General features: G+C 50.3%; 8 protein-coding genes across 8 annotated transcripts; 3 read left to right on the top strand and 5 right to left on the bottom strand.

Moving 5' to 3' along the window:
- The first annotated feature begins 2 nt into the window (after nt 1-2).
- On the top strand, nt 3-746 carry ASPSYDRAFT_1153408 (uncharacterized protein). The gene has a single exon (XM_040839997.1). It carries the CDS (start codon nt 142-144, stop codon nt 691-693), a length of 552 nt encoding a protein of 183 aa, XP_040700567.1. The 5' UTR covers nt 3-141; the 3' UTR covers nt 694-746.
- Nucleotides 747-798: 52 nt separating this feature from the next.
- Nucleotides 799-2,242, bottom strand: ASPSYDRAFT_156845 (uncharacterized protein; the record flags this gene model as incomplete). The annotated part of the gene is made up of 2 exons (XM_040842597.1): nt 799-1,650; nt 1,916-2,242. 2 exons carry the CDS (start codon nt 2,240-2,242, stop codon nt 799-801), a joined length of 1,179 nt encoding a protein of 392 aa, XP_040700566.1.
- Nucleotides 2,243-3,525: 1,283 nt separating this feature from the next.
- Nucleotides 3,526-4,748, bottom strand: ASPSYDRAFT_70694 (uncharacterized protein; the record flags this gene model as incomplete). Its single annotated transcript, XM_040850526.1, has 4 exons — nt 3,526-3,873; nt 3,919-4,002; nt 4,039-4,357; nt 4,399-4,748. 4 exons carry the CDS (start codon nt 4,746-4,748, stop codon nt 3,526-3,528), a joined length of 1,101 nt encoding a protein of 366 aa, XP_040700565.1.
- Nucleotides 4,749-8,074: 3,326 nt separating this feature from the next.
- ASPSYDRAFT_92004 (MADS-box domain-containing protein) lies at nt 8,075-8,472 on the bottom strand (the record flags this gene model as incomplete). Its single annotated transcript, XM_040852585.1, has 2 exons — nt 8,075-8,191; nt 8,239-8,472. 2 exons carry the CDS (start codon nt 8,470-8,472, stop codon nt 8,075-8,077), a joined length of 351 nt encoding a protein of 116 aa, XP_040700564.1.
- Nucleotides 8,473-9,209: 737 nt separating this feature from the next.
- ASPSYDRAFT_156131 (DUF3435 domain-containing protein) lies at nt 9,210-11,879 on the bottom strand (the record flags this gene model as incomplete). The annotated part of the gene is made up of 5 exons (XM_040842528.1): nt 9,210-10,378; nt 10,430-10,821; nt 10,877-11,199; nt 11,256-11,505; nt 11,569-11,879. 5 exons carry the CDS (start codon nt 11,877-11,879, stop codon nt 9,210-9,212), a joined length of 2,445 nt encoding a protein of 814 aa, XP_040700563.1.
- A 692-nt stretch (nt 11,880-12,571) lies between these two features.
- Nucleotides 12,572-15,721, top strand: ASPSYDRAFT_1153298 (ankyrin repeat domain-containing protein). Its single transcript, XM_040839996.1, has one exon. The coding sequence runs from the start codon at nt 13,026-13,028 to the stop codon at nt 15,555-15,557; it is 2,532 nt and encodes an 843-aa protein (XP_040700562.1). The 5' UTR covers nt 12,572-13,025; the 3' UTR covers nt 15,558-15,721.
- A 2,992-nt stretch (nt 15,722-18,713) lies between these two features.
- On the top strand, nt 18,714-19,778 carry ASPSYDRAFT_156565 (sterol desaturase family protein; the record flags this gene model as incomplete). The annotated part of the gene is made up of 1 exon (XM_040842566.1): nt 18,714-19,778. The coding sequence occupies one exon, from the start codon at nt 18,714-18,716 to the stop codon at nt 19,776-19,778; it is 1,065 nt and encodes a 354-aa protein (XP_040700561.1).
- Nucleotides 19,687-20,701, bottom strand: ASPSYDRAFT_48030 (uncharacterized protein). Its single transcript, XM_040847557.1, has one exon. The coding sequence runs from the start codon at nt 20,693-20,695 to the stop codon at nt 19,817-19,819; it is 879 nt and encodes a 292-aa protein (XP_040700560.1). The 5' UTR covers nt 20,696-20,701; the 3' UTR covers nt 19,687-19,816.
- Between the last annotated feature and the right edge of the window lie 148 nt (nt 20,702-20,849).

Below are 20,849 nucleotides of genomic sequence, written 5' to 3'. Positions count from 1 at the left end.
AAGGGGGTCTGATTATAAGTATGCGGCGTTTGCACTCCTGAGCTCTGATCCGTCCGGGGCATCCGCACCTGGACACATTGACAGCCCTTACGCTCGTCATCGACAACGGGACTGTGCCTTGCGGGATTGGCAAACGAAAGAATGTCGTCCAATCGCTCNATGCTTGGCAACGAAGACGATGCAAGCATCTACAGTCGCTCACCCGACTGCCCCAAGCTGGGATTACCATCTCAAGCACAAACCGTGCCCCGGCCAGCTGGCTTTGANCTTCCGGACATCAATCCACTCGATCACCAAATTGCCTTGGCCCGTGGGTCCACAATGGCGCTGGACACCACCCGCACCCGACTCCAAGCAGTCAAATCTGCTCGGCGACGGTCGGTTCCCGAAACTCTCAAAGACAAGCGACAACAGTGGGAGCAGCAGGCGCGCGAGAATGAATTCTACGAGCACTGTCTGCACATTTTCCAGCATCTGGCCGCCGTGGCAATCGACGTATCACAGGAGCTGTCGCTGCTCGAGTATTTCGAGCCAGAAGTGAACCTAGCTGGCCACCCTCGCATTTGGGGAGCAGCCCAGAAGCTACGTGACGCGTTACGGCAAGCACAGGAGCGTGAAGCAGTGGCAGAGCATGAGTGGAAGAAGCAATGGAATATGTCGCGTATGGGGATGCCTTCGTCCGGGTGGGTATGATGAGTTGGGATTACGGGATTACGGATTGTTGAGAAATATCCATGCGGGCCTAGGCATGTCACAGAACCGACTCTTCATATCAGAGAATAAACGACACAGACGTGATCAAATCTTAAGTACTTCCTGCCAATGAGCTCGCAAACTTTCCGTGCTGTCCGGCTCCAGCCCCAAGCGCTTGCGCGCATAATGCATGTCCGCATCTGACGCGCGCTTTGCTCGCTGTAGGTACACCATCACGTCCTCCAACGTAGCAGGCGCCCTTACCACACACCATGCCCGCCGCTCTAGAAACTGCGCGACCTGGTCCACGGCATCCGGTTCGAGACGGGGAAAGACGCCAATGACCTGGTTGAGAGTGACTGGCCTTTCGTGCGATCGCCCCGGCCACAGTGGCCGCCACCATCGTCGCTCCATCCGCATCGCCGCACTCCACAGCCGATCGGCCGTAGAGTAAGGATATTGCCCAGTCAGGTCCCATGCATCCCCCATAGGACGGAGCCGTCGACTGACACGCCGCCGCTGCGAGGCGGAGAGGCCTAAGAGCCCGACGAGGATATCTGGCGTGAGGAGACGTTGCAGCATGCGGTGCGATCCGGAGACAACCGGCTTGGGACACTCCATCATAAGCCGGTTGTGTTCCACAATCCACTGGGCCAGTACTATCTGTGTCGGGCGGAGGTCAGGTATCGCACGCTGTATCCAGTCCACGGTACACGGCCCATAGATTCGGAGTTGCGCAAAGGCCACCTCTTCGTCGGTCAGGCCCCACATTCGGTCGACCAGCGCGACCAACGTGAATGAGGAGTCCCGGAGGACTCGAGCTTCGTCAATCCATAGCTGCGCGCACTCAAGCTGTGGGGGGGATAGATACGGCAACACCGTTCGGACCTGATCCAGGCCGAGTGGAGGACGTAGGCTTGTGGAAAATTTTGGTAGGCTTGGCGGGGACGATTTCATCTTGATGTGAGGTAATAAATCTACGTAATGGATATCTGTGCAGCAGGAGTGAATGTCACCCAGTTTGAACAGGTGGCAATTGTATGGGCGGCCATGATGGCATACGAACGTTATCAATCTCTAATAAATGGTCAGAAACCTGGCTAACGGCGGCTTGGTGTCGGGGATCCTAACTGGAATGGACATCAGAGACGGGCTTTCCAAAGCCCATGCTTTCACCACCGAGAATGCAGTCATCTTAGCCCAGAATCTATTCTGCCTCAACTACCTTGGCCGACTTCTCAGCGCTTGCAAGCTGCCTCATAGTTCCCCGGGTGGTCAAAGCTCCTTCCCCGCCAGCTTCAAATAACCAACGATTCACCAGGGCTACAAAGACTCTCGCGACGTCCGCGCGGTCACGGGGATTAATTGACCGTTTAACACCCTCTGGTAGGAATCGCATCACCAGAGCAAGGGTCGAAGATATTCGAATGCGAAGGGGATATCTTTGTGCCAAAGCCCATAACGTCCCGGCATCACCTGCCATCACAGGGGAGAACTCGGCTTGACCATCCAGGCCCTGCTCAAGCATTTGGATCTGCTGTCGAGCCATAGTCGATCCTGTCTGCTGCACAGAACGGTATATCCATCTTTTGGCCCTGTGGGCTTTTTGGACGAAGCGATGGAAACGCCTCTGCTGGCCGGTTGTGGTTTTCACATGAGCTTCCGCATTCCTGGTTGAGAGGTCTCGCAACAGTTCTAATATGATTTGGGCCATATGTAGCAGGTCTTCTCCATTGGATGAATCTGCAAAGCCGGTGTCTCTAGAAGAACGATCCTCATCGCGGTAAAACGCGATATCTTTGCCACTTGCGACTCCGTGGGATGGCGACGTCGACGTCTCTGAGGCTGGGTTTGTGGTTTGACCCGTCGAATTATCGGGGCCCGTACATACGTGGGCTCGTTCAGGGCCGATAAGCGCCATACTCGAGGGTGGAAACTCCCCAGGTAGAGCTAGGCTCATCCGCACGTCTGCTAACGGTGTTTTGGAGCGTTCATTGTTTGTAATCTGTTGGGTATCGTACAATGGGCCATTGGCGACCTCCATGATCTGATCGAAGAATGGACTAAGATATCAAGCAATGATGGACACTTTCCGAGCACGGAGAAGACGCGTTATCTCTTGTACGTATGGGCAGGGGTTGCGAGACAGCTGGTCTTTATCTTTCACCTGGTGTTGACACCGTTTTCACATTGCAAAAGATATGGCATATGAAGCCGGCTGGAATATCCTCTTATTACGGCGGGCGCTATTCAACTCTGTATATTTTCCTATACCTTGCCGCTCTTAGCCCCACAACGAAAGCCCGCCAGGAAGAACCCCTCACTATTATACCATCACGCACTTATTTTATCGCGAGGCTGTTTACTAGGGAGTAGACGAGTTTAGGACCGAGAACAGACGGTGCGCCCGAACACGAGAGATACGAGCATCAACTCCACAGTCGTTCAGGCTCGGTCGGGAGCAAATCCCAGAGTTGGCTTCGGCGTCCACGCACCCTTAGAGAGGGTAGTGCCGGCAACACCATGTCGATCAGACCCGGAGGACCATAGTCCGCCGGTGTTTTGTGTACGGCTGGCTGGGATCGTTCCCGCTGAATCTGTCAACATCAAGTTCTTTCTACGCCGCGAACGATACAGTGATAATTCTCACAATTCCTCTTCGAGTTGTTTATCATAAACGAAGCGTCGATTTACGCATCCAAGTAAGAGTGGCATTCATCCAGATAGAACTATTTAGGAATTATATTAGCTTCTTTATCAAGTAGTAGCCGATTTGTAGAAGGTAAATAGCACACCTATGAGGTCATTGACGCGGGAGGAACCATCACCCATTCAGTCGCTCAACCTCGTGGGTGATGAGCTAGGATGGTATTCACTATCATCATGGCGACGTCGCTTTGGCCCTTCCTGCTCAGACTGGGAATCGGACTCTGGAGTTACGGTTCGGCAACGCTTTCGAACCCCAGGGCGAATTTTGTTGGTAGAACCATTATGTCGGTCTTGGGCCTCTTGTCTCGTCTCAGCCTGCGCAAGGAAATCACAAAGCTGTCTTGAGGATATCATAATTTCATGACGATCTAGGTCTGGGTATTCATTGGTAAGGTCTGCTGGCGCAAAATCTTTCAGGTTCAGCCGTAGTGGTACTGCGCCCAATGGCTGGCCATCGTTCGTTCGGAAAACCTGACTCGGTAAGCAAGTTGCAACCTCCAGAGGCAGGAAACATACTTCTTCATTAACTTCAGGCGTTGTTTCAAACACCTCAACTCCATTTTCAACGCGATACGTCGGACGCCAGATGGATATAGTTGCCTATTTTGTCTTCCGATACTCGATATCTAGGCATACCACAGCGTTGATGCTGCCATCGGTACATAGGATATAGTCATCATGATTGTTCGGCGTTTCTGTTTCTATAACGACGCCCGGAAATCTCGCCTCGGTATGTCCAAACGATGCATCTGGCTCCAGTGAAATATACTTTTCCTCTCCATTTATCAGCTCTGGCAACTCGACTCGCGACGATGCGAACGGCTTTATTTTTTGAGCAAAATTGGCCTCCGGGCAGCAACTGATTTCTTCCAGCTGATACTTCTGCGTAGAGAATTTCATGGGGGGCGTAGGCATACGGATTGTCAAGAGCAAGCAGCGCGGGTCATAATCGTAGCTGGAGGGACAGTTAGAGCAGAATCATTAGACCAAACTAACCGCACTTTACACTTGATATGACTGTCAAGATCTGTATCAGACTTTAAAATCTGCAGTAAGTCCTTGTACTTCTCGTGTTTGAGAGGGTAAGCACGCCAAGGAGTCGGTCGGGATTCTCTGTAATGGCTTCGAAATCCGTTCAGGATGGAGTGTATATTAAACGCGGCTTTCACGTCAGTCGGCGGAGGTGTTAGGGGAGAGCTAACAAAACTCCCAAGCGGCGTAATTTGATCTGCCATGAGATATCGCTGACATGGCAACAATGTTGCTTGATGGTCAAATAGCTCTGTGGAGCACGGATACCTGCATAGTGCATTGTTGGTAGCTTTATCTCGCCGTAGCCTCGTCATGCCATCGGAGTCACGTGCAGAGACCTCCCATAGTAGGCACAACCCGGACTCGTCGGGATGAGACACAACCTGAATCAAGGTGAAAGCGACTTCCTTCGAATATCGCTGCCAGAGTACCCTCTTCTCGCATTCAGCGTTTTATGAGAAAGCAAAAGTCATATCGAAGGCGGCAAGCCATTCAGCCACTGTATCTGGCGACTGAACCCTTGTCGCGCGTCCTTCATCTACTCCCCCTCAATCCACCGCAAAGACGCGACATTCTTTCCCCAATTTCTAGTGGCTTCACATCTTCGCCGGCCGTCTTACTTACTTCCTTTGACTGCGGCTCAACCGTCAACAGTTAAAAGTCAACAGTCAAAAGTTGACCAGAGGACTCCTGTTCAAATATATACATTAAATATATACATTATTAAGCAACCCCTCCATAACTAGCTGCTTCCGGAGAAGCACATGACTTGACCTTGGCTTTTAACTTATCGACATCTCTATCAGTTCCTTGGTAAAGAATACCAATGATAATTTTTAAGGTCTCCTTGGTTTTCTGGGCATCTTTGAGAGCTTCCTTCCGACGTTTATCCTTTCTTGGATTGTAATGCCAGACAGAGTCTGTTCCCCGCACACCCATCGCACGGTAAGGATCCAGAGCACTAAGTTTATGAATGTTAGCTAGCTCTAAATTGTTTGATTTATTACCCACCTTAGCACGCTTTATTTGACAAGAGGTACAGGCCACTGTCTGGCGCTTACGCTTGGGCTGGCTTGCTTCTTGGACATTAGCGGAGCGAAAGGCAGTGGCAGGGAGTAGCGGTCGTAAGAAAGGTTCTGTAGAATGGCGAGCCATAATTTAGAGAGAGTGCAAGACAGAAATTTAATTATGCCCTTAGTTGGTTTCTGGATTGCGTCGAGCTTTATAAGTATAGGGCCTGCACTCCATATCACCCCCTTTTCGCATAAGTACGGATTGGCCATTGTCAAACAAAGAAACCCCGCAGCTCATGAGACTGCACTCAATGCAGTAGGGGATCAAAGAGGTAAAACACCCAAACAGCCGAATAGGCGGAATCTAGATTCTATATCCGCTGCGAACTTGTTTGGGTGTGGCAAGCCCAGCCTCTTGTGGGGCAATTTCGAGCTTGGTTGGGTAGAGGTACCGGTGAAGTGGGGATCTGCTGCTTTTTGTATGACTCCAGCTATGGAAACATCATGTCAAGTCTGCTGTACCTATTATCGTTGGTCCGGACTTACCCATTGTGTATCCATGGTCGGCCTGAGTTTGAGAACCAGGTGGGTAAATTGGTGACCTTTCCATTTTTGGTTGCGTTCCCATTCCTCCCTCTCCCCTTAATCGGAATCCGACAGCCTTGCACGACCAATTGTCGAGCTTGTGCCGTCTTACGACTGAGAAAATCTTTTGCCGTGTTGGCGCAGCGCGATCGACTACAGCAGAGTCCTACTAGNGCAAAAGGCCATGGGCATCAGAGGGAATAGTAGCTCGACCTATTCGTCTCTTTCCTGATGGCAGTGCCGGGCTTGGGGGGCGTGTGGCGGGCAAAAGTGGAGTGCGAGTGGAGAACCGGGCAAGAAGGGGATNATTAGTTGGGGTGCAGTTTATCGAGGCTACTTGCTCAGGGCACTCAGCCTTTCGCTCACCCCGTGCTCAGTGAGCGCCTCAGGCTGCTCNNNGCGCGCTCAGGGCGTGCTGAGATCTACTCAGTGAGCAAAAAGCGGCGAGGGGTGAGCACTAAAACGGAAAGGGAAGGCCATCGACGCTGCTAGAAAATCAAGTACATATGTCTTCAAGTGGGAAGCAGAAGGCGCACCCCACTGTATGCGCCTTGACCTTGCTGGCGACCAATCCGGCGGACAATCTCGACCATCTCTTTCCACGTCGTATGCAGTGGGGAGCGGCCCGAAGAAATAAAGATAGAGAAGTGGAATAGTAGGTTATATTCTGGTCGATCTCCCAATTGTGCATTTAACCATAAGGATACTGCCGTAGGTATTTGCCCCAGTCTGCAGGTGACTCGCTAACTGTGACTGGGACGCCCTCCGTGTAATCTACGAGCTCGGCGTGCGGGCTCTGCGCGCACACCGGGAGCAACAAAAGCACATTGATGAGCATCAAAACCTCCAAGAGGCCTNGCAGCAAGCCACCTCTGGAAGAGAACGGTTAATCTGGGTGGTCTTCTCTAGGAGACCAATCAGCAGGTGGGAACGGTGATTGACTATCTGTTGAAGGAGCGGGGGACGGCCTCGAGCAGGAAATCCGATTCCTTTGAGATCGTGCTGAACCGTGTGCTCAACCAGGTTGAGGGCACCGAAGGAGATCAAACAGATGGGACTAAGTCTCCGCCCTTAGACGCGGATGTCACCATAGCTGAATCTTGCATCAACCAGCGATTCGAGCGGGGCCACAGGAGAGCAGCTGTGGAGCAAGCCCGGTCAAGGGGATGAGAAATAGCCATTCTCCGCGGCTCGGCGCCGCCCCGATAAAACGGGACTGAGATTGACTTTTTTTAATGGACTGTTGTTGAGGGTGTTTCAATAGTCTTCCTGGTCGTCATGGATTCCTTCCCGGTTAATCCCCCGATTGATGCTCTAATGCCCATAGAGACTCGTAGCTCGCACAGTATGGTATCTCGCACAATCCTTGATCTCCAACATATTCTATGCGCCTCTGTAGACAATCGTGTGCCAGGCCATTGATCCCAACCCGGATACTGTAGAGCGTGGACATACCATGGTCAGGTGCTTGGGTGTAACTGGTTGTTCTTCTTTGTCGAGGTCTTGGTCGTTGTTTTGATTTGGGCATGGGGGTTGCTGAATGAGAAGTTGAGAGTAGCTGCCCTTTGACTCTCCATTTGGGGTACAAAGACAAAGCCCTGCTATATTCTACCAGTTTACTGGTGAAGGGCAGAAGAACAAACCTGTCGGTACTGTATTATCTGGGTGTTGTAGAATGCAAGTATACTCAAGTCTATGGTTCTCGCTATTCCGCGGGATATCACTCATGGAAAACTTTCTTGTGGATCCTGGGTGCCAAAGTGGCCAGCTTATGAACATTGATTGGACTCCAATCTGACCATTCTCAGGAAGTGATATTCTCGGTTCTAGGAACACAGGGTCTGTTCGGGGAAGTTGAGACCTAGTTCAACGCCGCCTACTGTACAGCAGCTCACATAATCTGGAGAGCCTCATTCGTCGGTCGGATCTTTGTGCCCAGCCCATGGTGAACAAACTAAACTTCAGATACTCATCCAATTCGCCTCAATAATTATCCGCTTTATCATATCACCCGTCTGAGATAAACCTCCGAATCACATTGTCTATGTGGGGCCAATATTGTCATTGGACGTATCCGATTCTCGACTGCCGTGCTGGGTGCCATGTGAAGGAGCGAAGTCCTCAGTCGTCCTTCGAATTGGTGTGGGAAATGTCTTTGCCTGTAGGTGGTTAATGTCTATACAACCCACCATGAAAAAGGAAATACAACCACTTGTGACTCAAAGGAGGACCAAAACCCACTCTCGTCAGCTAAGAACGTGTACACCCGACCAGAGTCTCTCAAACGGATGCCTAGACAGACATCCGCACTGCATAGCTTGCTATACTCATTAGCCTTTTTGATGATACCTTCTCTTCGTCGATCTCTCATTTGCCGGAAGGCCTTCCTCGAACGGTATCGATTTTTCTTGTTCTCCGGGAGGGAGATTTCTGATGCCATATTGAAAGTTCTATTGGAGGATGCAGCAGCGTGATGGAGAGAATCACAACTATGCCTTCGTTCATGTCATTCTCTATAACAGGATTCCAGCTGGAAATCGGGTTGATATATAAGTTGGGAGAGCTATGGTTTTGGGATTATGCCAGAATCCTGGTATTCAGCAGTGGGATTATCTATGGGTGTCGAACGCCATCAACATGGGGAGCTCAGGCTGCCCATCTCTTTCCGCCTTTGACCGTTCATTGACCGGCAAGTAATGGGGTTTGCCAGGGCAACTCGCAAAGAGACGCCTGATGATCAGCAAATGGACTAACTTAGCCTGCGCCATCTGGTTATGTCATAAACCAAAGGATAACCTGCTAGGCAAAATTCTCCGGGGAACCACCAATAAGAACGCTTCATGTTATACGGTACAGGTGAAAGGCCAGAGTTGAACAGACAAGATGCGCCCTCATCTAGCTAATGACCTGGCCAAAATGCCCACGTGCATGGCGTTCGTTGAGTGGACGCTCCGACTTTGGAGTGTCCCAAAGTCCTCGTATCTTACAATAGATACGTATCAACTATCTCAAAGCAGATCGCCAGATTGCATTTCGCACCCAAACGGTTGTGGACCAGTCAAGCTTCGTTTTAGAGACCAGAAGGTTCGTTTACTACTCTAGAAAACTCTCACTATATATAAACAAGCACATCATATAGACAATAGCTGACATAGGAGTCATTTGGACGGGTCTGGATCACCATTTCAAGTGCGGGTTGACTTCTTGCGCTAGCCTAAGCCGAGTAGCGCCTCCCACCACGGTCCCATGGAAAATTTCTGCATGATTCAGAAGCTCAGACTTCTGTTGCAATGGCTTCCCATCACAGACTGCACAAGTCACTCCTTTGGCCGGCCAGGAAAGGTTGACATGTTTCCGTAGGAAGTGTCTTGTGAGTGAGCCAGGCGTCGAATGCTTCAAAAGGCGGTCTTTCAAAGGGAGGTCAGGGTTCCCTAAGCAGAGAAAGCAGGTCTGAGGCCGTTGCTTTGGAGAATCGATACGCACGGATTCCATCGCTTGGCGCAGGGCATACTCAGTTTGATCCTCGGCAGAGGTTTGATAACGCTTGGCAACAGGAACAGGTGCATCATCGTCCGGCACTGGTCGCCGCCGCGATTGAGTCGTTTGACGGGTAGGCCGGCCCTCTTCCACGCCGCAGAAGGCAGTGACGGTGTTGATCGCGTGGATCCGGCGCTGGTATTCTGCATCCAGGGTGGTCCCCGGCAGAGTGAGTATAGCGTCAATCATCAGCATCTGCTGCGGGGGCATGAACCCCTTCCGCTCGAGAGCGCCCATCACTTTGGCATCAACCAGCTTTCCAGCCAGCTGCCGTTCCATGTCAATCACAGGCTGCTCCTTTCTGTAGCGTTTTAGATTCTCCCGGATCCGTCGGTTTCGCTGTCGTTGCTTCTCATTCCTCAATTCGCGAACCGATTGGTTGTACTTTCGCTTGGCTTCCAGCACGCGATCCTGGAAGAGTTCTAATTTCTCTGGTAGTTGACGAAGACGGCCAGTGGAAACCTTGTCGCTAAGGTAACCAGGCGAGGCTCGCCAGGCTAGCGTAGCACGTTCCAACTTAGTCTCTCGGTTCTTCCACTTTTCCTTCCGCTCCACAACGGCTTGCTGCCGTTTACGAATTTCCGGAAGCTGGTTGAGAGACTTCGATTCATCGGTTGAAAGCCAATAAGGCCGGTCCGGGTCGATCGATGCGCTTAACGAGCAGGCAAACCGTACCAGTGGGGTCTGAGAACCTGTCTTGCGGATTATGCCTTGAACGTCGACATCGACATCTACCTCATAATGGCGGATGAATGTGCGGATATCTGCATGCTGTAGGATGACGTTTTGTAAAGCATCGGTGACTTCTTCTATTCGCCATATTAACACCATTCCTGGCAAAAGACCTCAGATATACGTACCACTGCTATTGAAAGCTTTAGCTCCAGCGTACCGAAGAATATACGGCTTGGTGATATCGTCAAAGCCAGTAATCTGGCCAGCGCGGCGCATACGGGATCGTACCGTTGATGCCAGCAACTTTACCTCTAATGCGACCCGAAAACCTGTTGCCTCACGAATCGTTTGACAGAACACGTATTTGTCGAGGAGTTCGTCTTTCAACTTCAGCTGCTGCTGCCCTAGACCATCCAGCACTTCGAGGCTGTAGAGTTTTTCTGGGCTATCTAACACAGGCCCGGTCGTAGTGATCGACTTGAAGCCTTTGATATGAAAAAGCATACCCAGGAGAAAAACGTGTGGACTGAGAGCTAAGGTAGGATCGAAAATGATCTCTGGAATCTTGAACTCGTTCCTGTCCCATAAAGTATCAGTCAGTAGCTTTGGCGTGTCCAATATTAAATACGTACGGCGCCTTCTTTCCAAGGAACTTCTTTGTAAACTCCGGCCTTAGAAAAACAAATAGCCTAGGGCGTCCGCCCTCCGGATCTCGGATAAGAGTTAATGTAATATCGCTATAGCGAAGCTCGAGAAGCGCCTCTGGACGACTCGCTGTGATGGCGGCGAGTTGGCAAAAGAAGAGAAGCTGAATACGTTGCCACCCGCACTCAAATGTCATCTCAGTGGTGGTTAAGACAACCCGTGCGAACTCGGCAACATCTTCAATAAACATATTCTTCTTCGGCCGCTGAGTGAGTTCTAAGCCTTTCTGCTCGGCCACACTGGCAATAACCTATTACTAACTGTCAGTACTCCCATCGGACCGAAGTGGAGATATGGCCTGCTCACGTCTTGAACCTTGAGCTGTATCTCCTTACATAACCCTGTCGCGGTCTCCTGTTTCAGGATAAGATGCCACCACTTCCAGCATGAGACAAGGGAGCTCTTGTATCTGATTCCTGGGCTATGCCTTCCCTTCTTACCACGCCGAATGTCGCACCGCCATAGGAAGAACCCGTAAAGGAAGCGAACGGTCTCGTCTGAGTCCGATATCCACTGCCAGTGCTGGTTTGGGTCCAAACCTATATGTCGGCAGTACCTATCAGGGAGGTACCAATTAGTCTCCACGGTACAGTATCTCAAGAGAGAATGGTTTAGTTACCTATCCCAGTAGACACGGGTCTCGTCTAATTTCTCCTGCGTGGTATCGCTGTACCGCTTCTGCCGAAGCTGAGAGACATCTAGGTTCTCTGCTTCAGCCAGATAATGCTCCGGAGGCAACTGGCCCTCGTCATTGAGGGACTCATCTTCCTGCTCATTATTGTCATCGGATTCCTCGCTGTCTTCCAGGTCGCTGTTGGAGTCGCTATCAGACCCGTTATCCGAGAATATCTCGCTGGCGGCGGAGTCGGTATCGCTCTCGACCTGACCCTCACTCCCGTTCGCTCCAGCCAGTCGGGCGTGAGATGTCATTGTCGAGACAAGAAATCGGAAAGGAAAGGTCGATCGAACGGTTAAAACGAAGGATATCGCGGTCTAAGACGACAGGGAGGGTAGAGGATTGGATGGGAGACGATGGGTGATGCCAGAGGGAGGATGGTGGGAGGATAGGTTACGGTCGGCATGTTAAATAGGATTCTGAAACAGAGGGCATGGCGGTCTTCAGGGGAGCCAAAAACGGCTCCCCTCCTCAACGAGAGGGCCCGGGTCAGCGATGTTGAACATGCTCAGTAGCTGTACACGAGCGACAGACACGAAAAAACGTGGCGTTGCGTGCACCGAAGCACCGGTGGCCGTGGGCATTGACACACGTGATGCCAAGGCGGGGACTGGGGAGAGAGACCCGTAAAACGGCGTCGAATGCGGCCGAAAATGGCCACCTGCTAACCGTCACATCGTTATATAGAGTATACTAACTAATAATTTCTTGATTACTAATAGACTAAAGATCTTTTAAATTATATTAATAAATTAATAAGATCTAGCCTATTCCTATTCTACTAGATAATTACTAATTTTATAGAGAAAACTGCTAGAAAATCCCCTAGAAAGAACTAGGTGTTATATTTTTTAAAATAATATAAGAATAAGTATAAGGTCCTTGGCCTTAGGGGTTATTATGAATAGTATAAAGGAGTATAATACACCTAAATAAGAGATATAAAGAGTCATGAATAGAATATTTTAAGAATTAAGGAATTCTAGTAGATTAATACTAAAGTTCTAATATCATGCCCTTCATGATATAAAGAGGTTCTCACAGGCTGAGTTAGCTGGGAGCTGACTCAGCTCTATACTTCGCGAATACTCAGGCATTATTGCGGAGGGTCTTACAATAAGCTTATTAACTGCTATATTACTATTTACTACTTACTCCGAAGTAGAATGGGTGGTGCCCCTATCAGTTCCATGATGGAGAGGCATGCCCGTATGTTCCGACATTCACCAGTTCACACTTGACTCGGTGAGTTCTCAGCAATCCCTTTGAGAGGCTGTGACAAGAATACGAGAACATGCGCCACGCTTGGGAACTGCGCCCCCTCTGGGCAGTTCCTCTCTGCCTTATCTCTCTTAATCGACAGGCATTCCCCAGGAAATCGAAATAACGATTCACTCAATATGAAAGACAAAAAGGACAGCATCAGTGACAACCCACCCGACTATAATGACCTCTTCGATCCCCCAAGAGGGGCGGGACAGAGCGGACATGGACGTGGACAGGAACCCCGCCCGCCCTCGCCGTCTCCCTCGTATCACACGATAGATATCAGGAAGAAGCCACCCCCACCGCCCGGGCTAAGACAACGAACAGAGCAAGGTCCAAGCCAAAGCGAAGGTGCATCTCAACCAGGACGTTTCCGCCGGGCATGGCGAGCATGGAAAGATAACCGGAAGCCCGGCATCAGCACCGAAATTGGAGAAGACGGATGGACGGAGCTACATGGCATCGCAAAAGCCAGCAGCTTCAGCACCAGTGAACTCGATCAACTCCTGACTCAGACTAGGTTGAACATTGACGTTAAGACTACGGCTGGCTGGACACCGCTACATGTTGCTATCTTGGCTGATAAAGATAAAGATCACTCTGCGGCGTCATATCGCATATCTGCGTTTCTGGAGAGGGGAGCTGATCCGACTCTAAGCGGGAAGAAGGGGTGGAATGCGCTCCAACTGGCTGCTGCGCACGGCCAGACAGCTGCTGTTGCTTTGCTTCTGGGCCCCCGCTGCCGTCATTTTGGACAAGTGGATGCGGTCGTGGGGTGGGGCAAGGAAAGGGGAAGCGAGGGGACAAGGCGAGAGGATGCAGAGGGGAACTTAACGACGCTGACGGCCATAGAATTGGCAGCGAGACACGGCTGTGGTGAGATTGTGGCTATGCTGCTGAATGCAGATGCCAAACCGGGTTCAGAAGATCGCACAACTGTTATGCATGAGGCTGCTGGCTGGGGACAAACAGCGGTCGTTGCAATGCTGTTGGAGCAGCGCAGGCCCGGTCTAGATGGCATTGTCATTGGAAACTGGAAGGATCATCGTGGATTTACGGCATTGGACTGCGCGTTCAGGCAGGATCGAGGCCAAACGGTACGCCTATTGATGGACGAAGGACAGCTAGTCTCAACCCTCCTGAGGAAAGAGAGAAGCCCAGAGCATCCCGCGACTCTGTTGCGTCTTGTAGTGCGGCTCAACTGTCCGTCAGTCCTAGCCGTGCTACTCAGCGAGTCCCGATATGCAGGAGAGGTCAACACCGTAAACCCTGCCGACGGACTAGCCCCGCTACATTTCTCTGCTATGAGAGGCTCTTATCAAGTAGTGAAGCTGCTACTCGATCATGGCGCAGACCCGCATAAGGCAGTCGGCAGCGGATGGACGCCTATTCAATTCGCCGCGCGATACGGACAAGCTCATGCAGTAGCAGTGCTGCTGAAAGTTGTTACGTGGCAGAGCTACTCCATGGAAATGCAGCTCTGGCTCACTGTCGCTCAGCAATTCACCCCGATGCATCTTTCGGTGTTTTCAGGGTCACAGGCTATCGTGCGGGCTCTTCTGATTCAGAAATGGCCGATTGATGTACGGACCGCGAAAGGACATACGCCACTGCACTATGCATGCATGCTGAACCAGCAAGATAATGTGCGTCTATTGCTTAACCGAGGAGCTGATCCCGTTGCGCGAGACGAGGACGAAATGACTCCCTTGCTACTAGCTGCAGAGGCAGGCCACGTCAATGTGATGTGGTACCTGCTTCTTCAAGAGAAGGACATCCAGAAACATCTCCCTGAGCTGGCAGCACGAGAGCTCCCTCGATCATACGAAAGGATCCTACTCCCGTTCCTGCTGAACAAAAAGAAAGGCAAGGGCAAGAATCGCCTCAATGACCTTGTTGACGGCCGGGCAGTCCTGCACGAGGCGGTGCATCGTAGACACAGAGAAATCGCCGAGCTTATCCTCCAAAATGGGGCCCAAGGGTTTGTCAAGGACCATGACGGGAAAACAGCCGCTGAGGTAGCCGCCACAAACGCAGATTTTGAGATGGTCTTTGTCGTGTCTCCAGAACCCTTGCAGCAGCTGGAGGAGGTCATTCACCAGCTAGTCCGACATAAAAACGTGGAGCAGCTGCGCAATTTACTCAGCGCTACACCGAAGCCATTACGGAAACAAGTCAGGGCGATATCGCTCGCTGCAGCAGCTCTTACGCACACCGAACAGCTTATAATCACGTTGAAGCGAAGTATCAGCATCGACGAAGACCAGGGATCGGGATGGCGTCCGCTGTACATTGCGTCCTTGAAGGGCGACCACCGAGCCGTACAGCTCCTGCTCAGACATGGAGCGAACCCGAATCTGAAGACCAGCACCGGTATCACGCCACTCCTACAGGCCGCTGAGGGCGGATATCCGAAAGTAATCCACCTCCTTCTGCGTCGTGGCGCAAAAGCGGAGGAAAGAAATGCGAAGGGGCATACGGCCTTGCAAGTTGCCGCACAGCGTGGGAGGGAAGAAGCCGTTGTTGCGATTTTGGAGAGAGGCGTGGATGTTCATGCAATGGATGCGAATGGGAAGACGGCGCTGGATCTTGCGCTGATAAATGGGGCTCATGGTGTTGTGAAGGCTATTTCTGAGTTTCTTGATAAGCGAGACATGAAGCAGTAATCGATATTTATAACTTACATGCTGAAGCAGACACCCCGTTAGTTTGCAATTGCATAGACTCTAACTTAATCCGAGTCCAACAACTCTCAGTCTTTTAATGAAGTATAGGCGGATAATCAAATCGCAATACCTGTATATTTAGTAATGCTGGAAGGGTCTTTCTCTCTTTCTCTCTCCTATAATTCTGCTTTGCTCTGTATCTTAAAGGGTCAGAAAAGAACTCTTCCAGACTGTTATCCGAGCTAGGTATACTCGGAAACGATAGACCATCATCCGTTGAGTCTCCCCGAAAGGAGGGCGGCTCGATAGGAACAGATAGATTGTCGGCCCACTCCATCAATCCCCCCTGGGTTCTCGATCTACACCTACAGGAGTCCAGGTCTTTAGTCACAAAACAATGCCTGTTCGTGCGCATTTCCGCGATAGGAACTGCGATATCTGTTCGGCAATATAGCCATTTCTACGCCGAGAGGTCCCCGGTAATGGCCGAGGAAGGAGTCAGAAGGAGGGGTAATATTTAATATATTTAATATAAAATATAATATATTTTTATTACCCTATACATGTTGGCCGCTCTTGAGGTAGACAGTAAATAACCAAGAGCTTCTCTTATCGGTACTGTCACTGTCTTCGAGACTAAGAGCAGGCCTTGTAGCATAATTTGGTTAAATATTAGACTTGAAGGAATAATATATTTCAGCCTGGAAAGTAAGCTGTAATCTCAGACCATAGTATTACCTCTCTTTCTTTCAGCTGCACCAGTACTATATTCTTGTCTAATAAATATAGTTTTAGCTTCCCTGGAATATCTACTGTAGGGGGTTAAGAGAGTATCAGACTAGTATTAGGCACGAAGGTGAGGTAATATACTGGTTTCAAGCCAGAATTAGAGTCGACTGTCAGAACGGCACTCCTGCAGACCCCATAAATATTACTAGAATAACAGTACAAAGCAGGAATTAAAGGACCCGGGGGTTTAGAAAGCAGCCTTTTTACAGGCCTCTATATCTTTACTTTCTGATCTAGTTATTCTATATTAGGGAAAGACATAACTGGGTCTTAGTGTTTACCAGTACCTTAATCTAAGCTAAGTTACCTGTTACATGCTGCCGCAGCAGTTCTTATACTTACCCTGGTGGCTTGTTACTTCCAGTGCGGCTGACTTGCCTTCGGCCGTGCTGGCGTCTTTAGTAGCGTCTTTAGCCCGCTCCAGAGCATCAATTGTCCTCAAGCATAAATCTTTACCTAGATCAGATGTCAGACATGGCTCGGTATCCTGTTCACAGTGCCCAATATTGATACAGTCCAGGTAGCAGGGCCCCGTGGTAGATAATTTCCGGTTGGTTAATTCCTGCTGGGAACTACTATATCTAGATAGGCTGCTAGAGACATTACTTGCCTGTTCAGGTGCAGGCAAGGATGCGGTCACACAGGGTATATACAGGAATCAAGGGGTCTCTACTTCCTTGGTATCAGGCATGGCATCTAAAAAATTAGTTAGATAAAAAAAGGTTAATAGCTGACTTTTATTAAATATTATGCTAACTTACCCAGGAAGTTATTTCCCTATATATTTGGAGGAGCGTAGTCCAGGGAGTCTGACTCTGCTGGAGATAGAACTAATGNCACGGAGCCTGTTAATAGCCCTGGCCCTGAAAGAGCTAATGGAGAATCTCTAAGATCTAACAGATATCAACGACAGCTGGTATATCTGCTGGTACTTTAGGTTTGATAATTTCAATCGCTTGTGGCCGGGTAAAAGTATAGATATTGTTGATCTCTATATTAAATATGTTCCACTGATGGGTTGTGCTGGTTAATAGCAGTTCTTGCCCTAGAGGTGTCCTCTACAGTGCTGGGTAGAAGGTAAACCCAGTCAAAAAAGAATGCTGGAAAGGTTAAGGAGTGAAAGCTGGAGATAGTTATTTTACACTGGTAGATAGCAATAGGTAACTTAGGCCATGGTAGAACTCAATCTAGTCAAGATTCACCTTTATTTCCTAAAAAAGGAGCAAAACACAGTAGGACTAAGCTTTAACAAATAAGGTATCATTAGATAAGAGTAAGACAGTGGTTGGAAGACCAGCACATGTTGTAAAGGCCAATTCCTCGGCTATCGTGGCTTCAAGACCCGCAGTGGAAGATGTCCATAAAGGCTTTATAAGGGACATGCATCGCTTTCATCTCTCCACCCCCAGCAAACACACCATAACGTCCGATAGAAGAACAGACAAATTATGAGGTCAGAACACAGCTAGTGGGGGGATAACGACCGCCATCACCATGCTCGCGGCGCGAAAGCCATCTTCTTCGTCCCAGCATTTCTCGGTGCGATGGTCCGATTCCAGTACCCCAGCCCTGGAGTGTTTGTCCGCTGGGGTCCCGGTGGCGCTGAGAAGTAGGAGCAGATGATTTCCATAATCTACGTCTTCTGGGGGATTCATGTTATTCACGCTGCTCGCCACCCGGCAGAAACACTGAGATTTTCCTTTTACCGTTGTTGCAGGTATGACACAGATGTCAATCATGACGATCATGGTGGTCTTTAATGAGGAGACAAGAAGCAATCTTGCGGGGGATTTGCTGGCAGGGTCACTTGCTATAGGGCGTTTACCTACATATGGGCCTGTCCTAAGCGAGAATAGGAGGGGTTGGCTGATTGGCGTCATATTGAGAGCGATTCTTGGAGCTCTGATGTCAGTACCATGTGCGTAGGGACTTGTTTGTTAGTAGATTAGAGATGTCATCAGAGCAACTCGTCCAACTGGCATTCGCCGTACCCCGTAAGCTTTTCTAGAACATCGGTGGAGCAGCGATCTCTGGCAGCTCCTGAGACGCATTAGCCCGCCCCACAGAGCATAACTGGCTTATTATTGGAAGCTGTCCAGGTGCCCTATACTGCATCGAGTAGCGCTTGCGAGGATGGTTGATATTCACCCCAACAGATTCAGGAGCCAGCGGGGAAATCCCACAATATGACTTGGTTGATATATGTTGCCAGCCAATTTACACTCTAGAATATGGTTCAATGTGTGTCTTCACATGGTGATACTCTGCGATGGATACCCTCGGGCCGAGTCTTGGGCCTTAAATATCAACCACACAACCCAGGCTGGATATAGAGACAACATCGAAAGCGACACAAGAACTGCCAAAATGGGCCGGGCTACTGACGTGAACCAGCATTCCATGACTTCAGACTGGCCGTTCAAGGACCGGGGAACATGGAACGGCTACCAGCGCTTCATTGATCTCATCAACATCTATCCTGTCTTTCCAAACAAGCCACTGCCTGTCCATCCGAAGACCGATAAGCTCCCATACATGTCGCAACGTTCGCAACACCTCTTTATCGTCTTCTTCGCCGTATTGCCTCTGCCGTTGCACCAAGCTTGGGTCACCCTTACTGGGCACGGCATCGGAAAGCTCGCCACATTTCTCCTCTACAACGGCGCATACACATTCGTGGCGATCCATGAAGTTCGCATGCTGCGCCGTCTATCATACGAACACGGCTGCTTGGATGGAGATGTTCACAATCGAGATGGCATTCCCAACACCGGCGTAGGGAAGATGGTTGGCTCGATGCACAAGACGGCAGCCTTTCGCCTGGCGATGGCTGTCGTTGTCACCTATAACCCTGGTGTCTCTCCACTGGATGCGATCAGGGACACAACGTCGTGGGCACCTTTCCTCGCCAAACTCAGCCTGTACGGTGTCATTCTCGACTTTTGGTTCTACAGCTACCACCGGGCCTGCCACGAGGTGCCATCTCTTTGGAAATATCACCGCACCCACCATTTGACCAAGCACCCCACTGCCCTCTTCTCCGCGTTTGCCGATGACGAACAGGAAATCATTGAAATGGTTATCGTGCCATTCCTGACATTTGCCACGTTATGGGTAATCGGTCTCCCTCTGGGCTTCTATGAGTGGTGGATTTGCTACGAGTATGTCACTTACGCCGAAATTATGGGCCACAGTGGCGTCCGCGTCCATACCGTCGTGCCTTCGCCAGTTACATGGCTGCTGAAGCTCTGTGACGCCGAGTTGGCATTGGAAGATCACGACATGCATCATCGCAAGGGATGGAGGAAGAGTTTCAACTATGGCAAACAGACGAGGGTGTGGGACCGGCTGTTCAACAGCTGTCTTGACAGAGTGGAGGCAGATGCATCCAACATTGACTACGGAAATGTGGTGTCGATGCCTATTTTCTAGACCCTGTTTTATTTGTACGAAATACATAGATTAGCTAGTTAAAGCACGCTTTTCCACCTCTTTCTGTATTCTTCGCTTCTGCCCGGCTCGTCCCTGGCCGATATTGCTGCCTTGAAGCCTCTCTCCTGTGCAAGCTGCTGAAAATGAATACCTTCTGGCGAGTTCCTCGTGATGCCATCAAATATAGTCGCCAGTCTCTGCGATGACGAAAATGACCCTTCAATCGTGCCATTAACGACTTGTTTCTGCATCCACAGCTGATTGATAGGAACCGTCTTGATCCGGTCCGTGAGAAGCCTGACCGTCTCCTCCAGCTGTGCAGAGGGAACAGCCTTAAGAACAAGACCCATGGCTTCAGCTTCAGCGCCACTGACGAGGTCGCCCGTGAAAAGCATCCTTTTCGCCTTTTCCGGCCCAATGCGATATGCCCACATCGCTGTAGTTGGACACCCCCAGACCCGGCTCGGGGGGTAACCAATCCTCGCGTCCTCGGCCATGACGACCATGTCGCAGCATAGCGCGATATCGCTTCCTCCTGCGACGGCTGCTCCGTGGACCTGCGCGATTGTAGGCTTGTGGCTGTGAAACAGCTCCGAATAGCAGTTTGTGCGTTCCTTCATGGAGAGATAGTCCTGGAATGGCTCATACCCACGAGACAGATCCTGACTGCCTGCCGTCTCTCCACGGTTGGCATTTGCAGCGTAGATATCAAGGTCATAGCCGCCGCAGAAGCCGCGACCGTTGCCCTTTAGTACAATGCAGTGAACGTTGGGGTCTGCGTTGGCGGTCTGGACAGCGGTGCGTATCTCGAGGGGCATGTGCTGGTCGATAGCATTGTGCTGTGTTGGGCGGTTTAGGGTGATGTAGGCGACCTTTCCGTCCGGGGATTTACTGTAAAGTAAGGATTTGAATGACATTTTGAATAGTTTGTGAGAAATGATAGACTATCTGGGACTGTGCTACTCAATGTATTATATGACTGTCTATTGTACCTCGGCTATCCAGCTATCCTCGGTGTAATCTGTCCAATCACATTGCTAGGTCAAATTCCCAGGGAGCATTAATGTACCC

Source organism: Aspergillus sydowii (assembly GCF_001890705.1).
Source record: "Aspergillus sydowii CBS 593.65 unplaced genomic scaffold ASPSYscaffold_9, whole genome shotgun sequence".
NCBI classification, from domain to species: Eukaryota; Fungi; Ascomycota; class Eurotiomycetes; order Eurotiales; family Aspergillaceae; genus Aspergillus; species Aspergillus sydowii.
The sequence above is the reverse complement of the archived record's forward strand: the minus strand, read 5'-3'. Positions and strand labels throughout refer to the sequence as shown.

What these genes read in the sequence shown, in the direction of transcription:
- ASPSYDRAFT_1153298 (XM_040839996.1), top strand. Translation starts at nt 13,026, where the DNA reads ATGAAAGACAAAAAGGACAGCATCAGTGACAACCCACCCGACTATAAT.
- ASPSYDRAFT_48030 (XM_040847557.1), bottom strand. Translation starts at nt 20,695, where the DNA reads ATGTCATTCAAATCCTTACTTTACAGTAAATCCCCGGACGGAAAGGTC.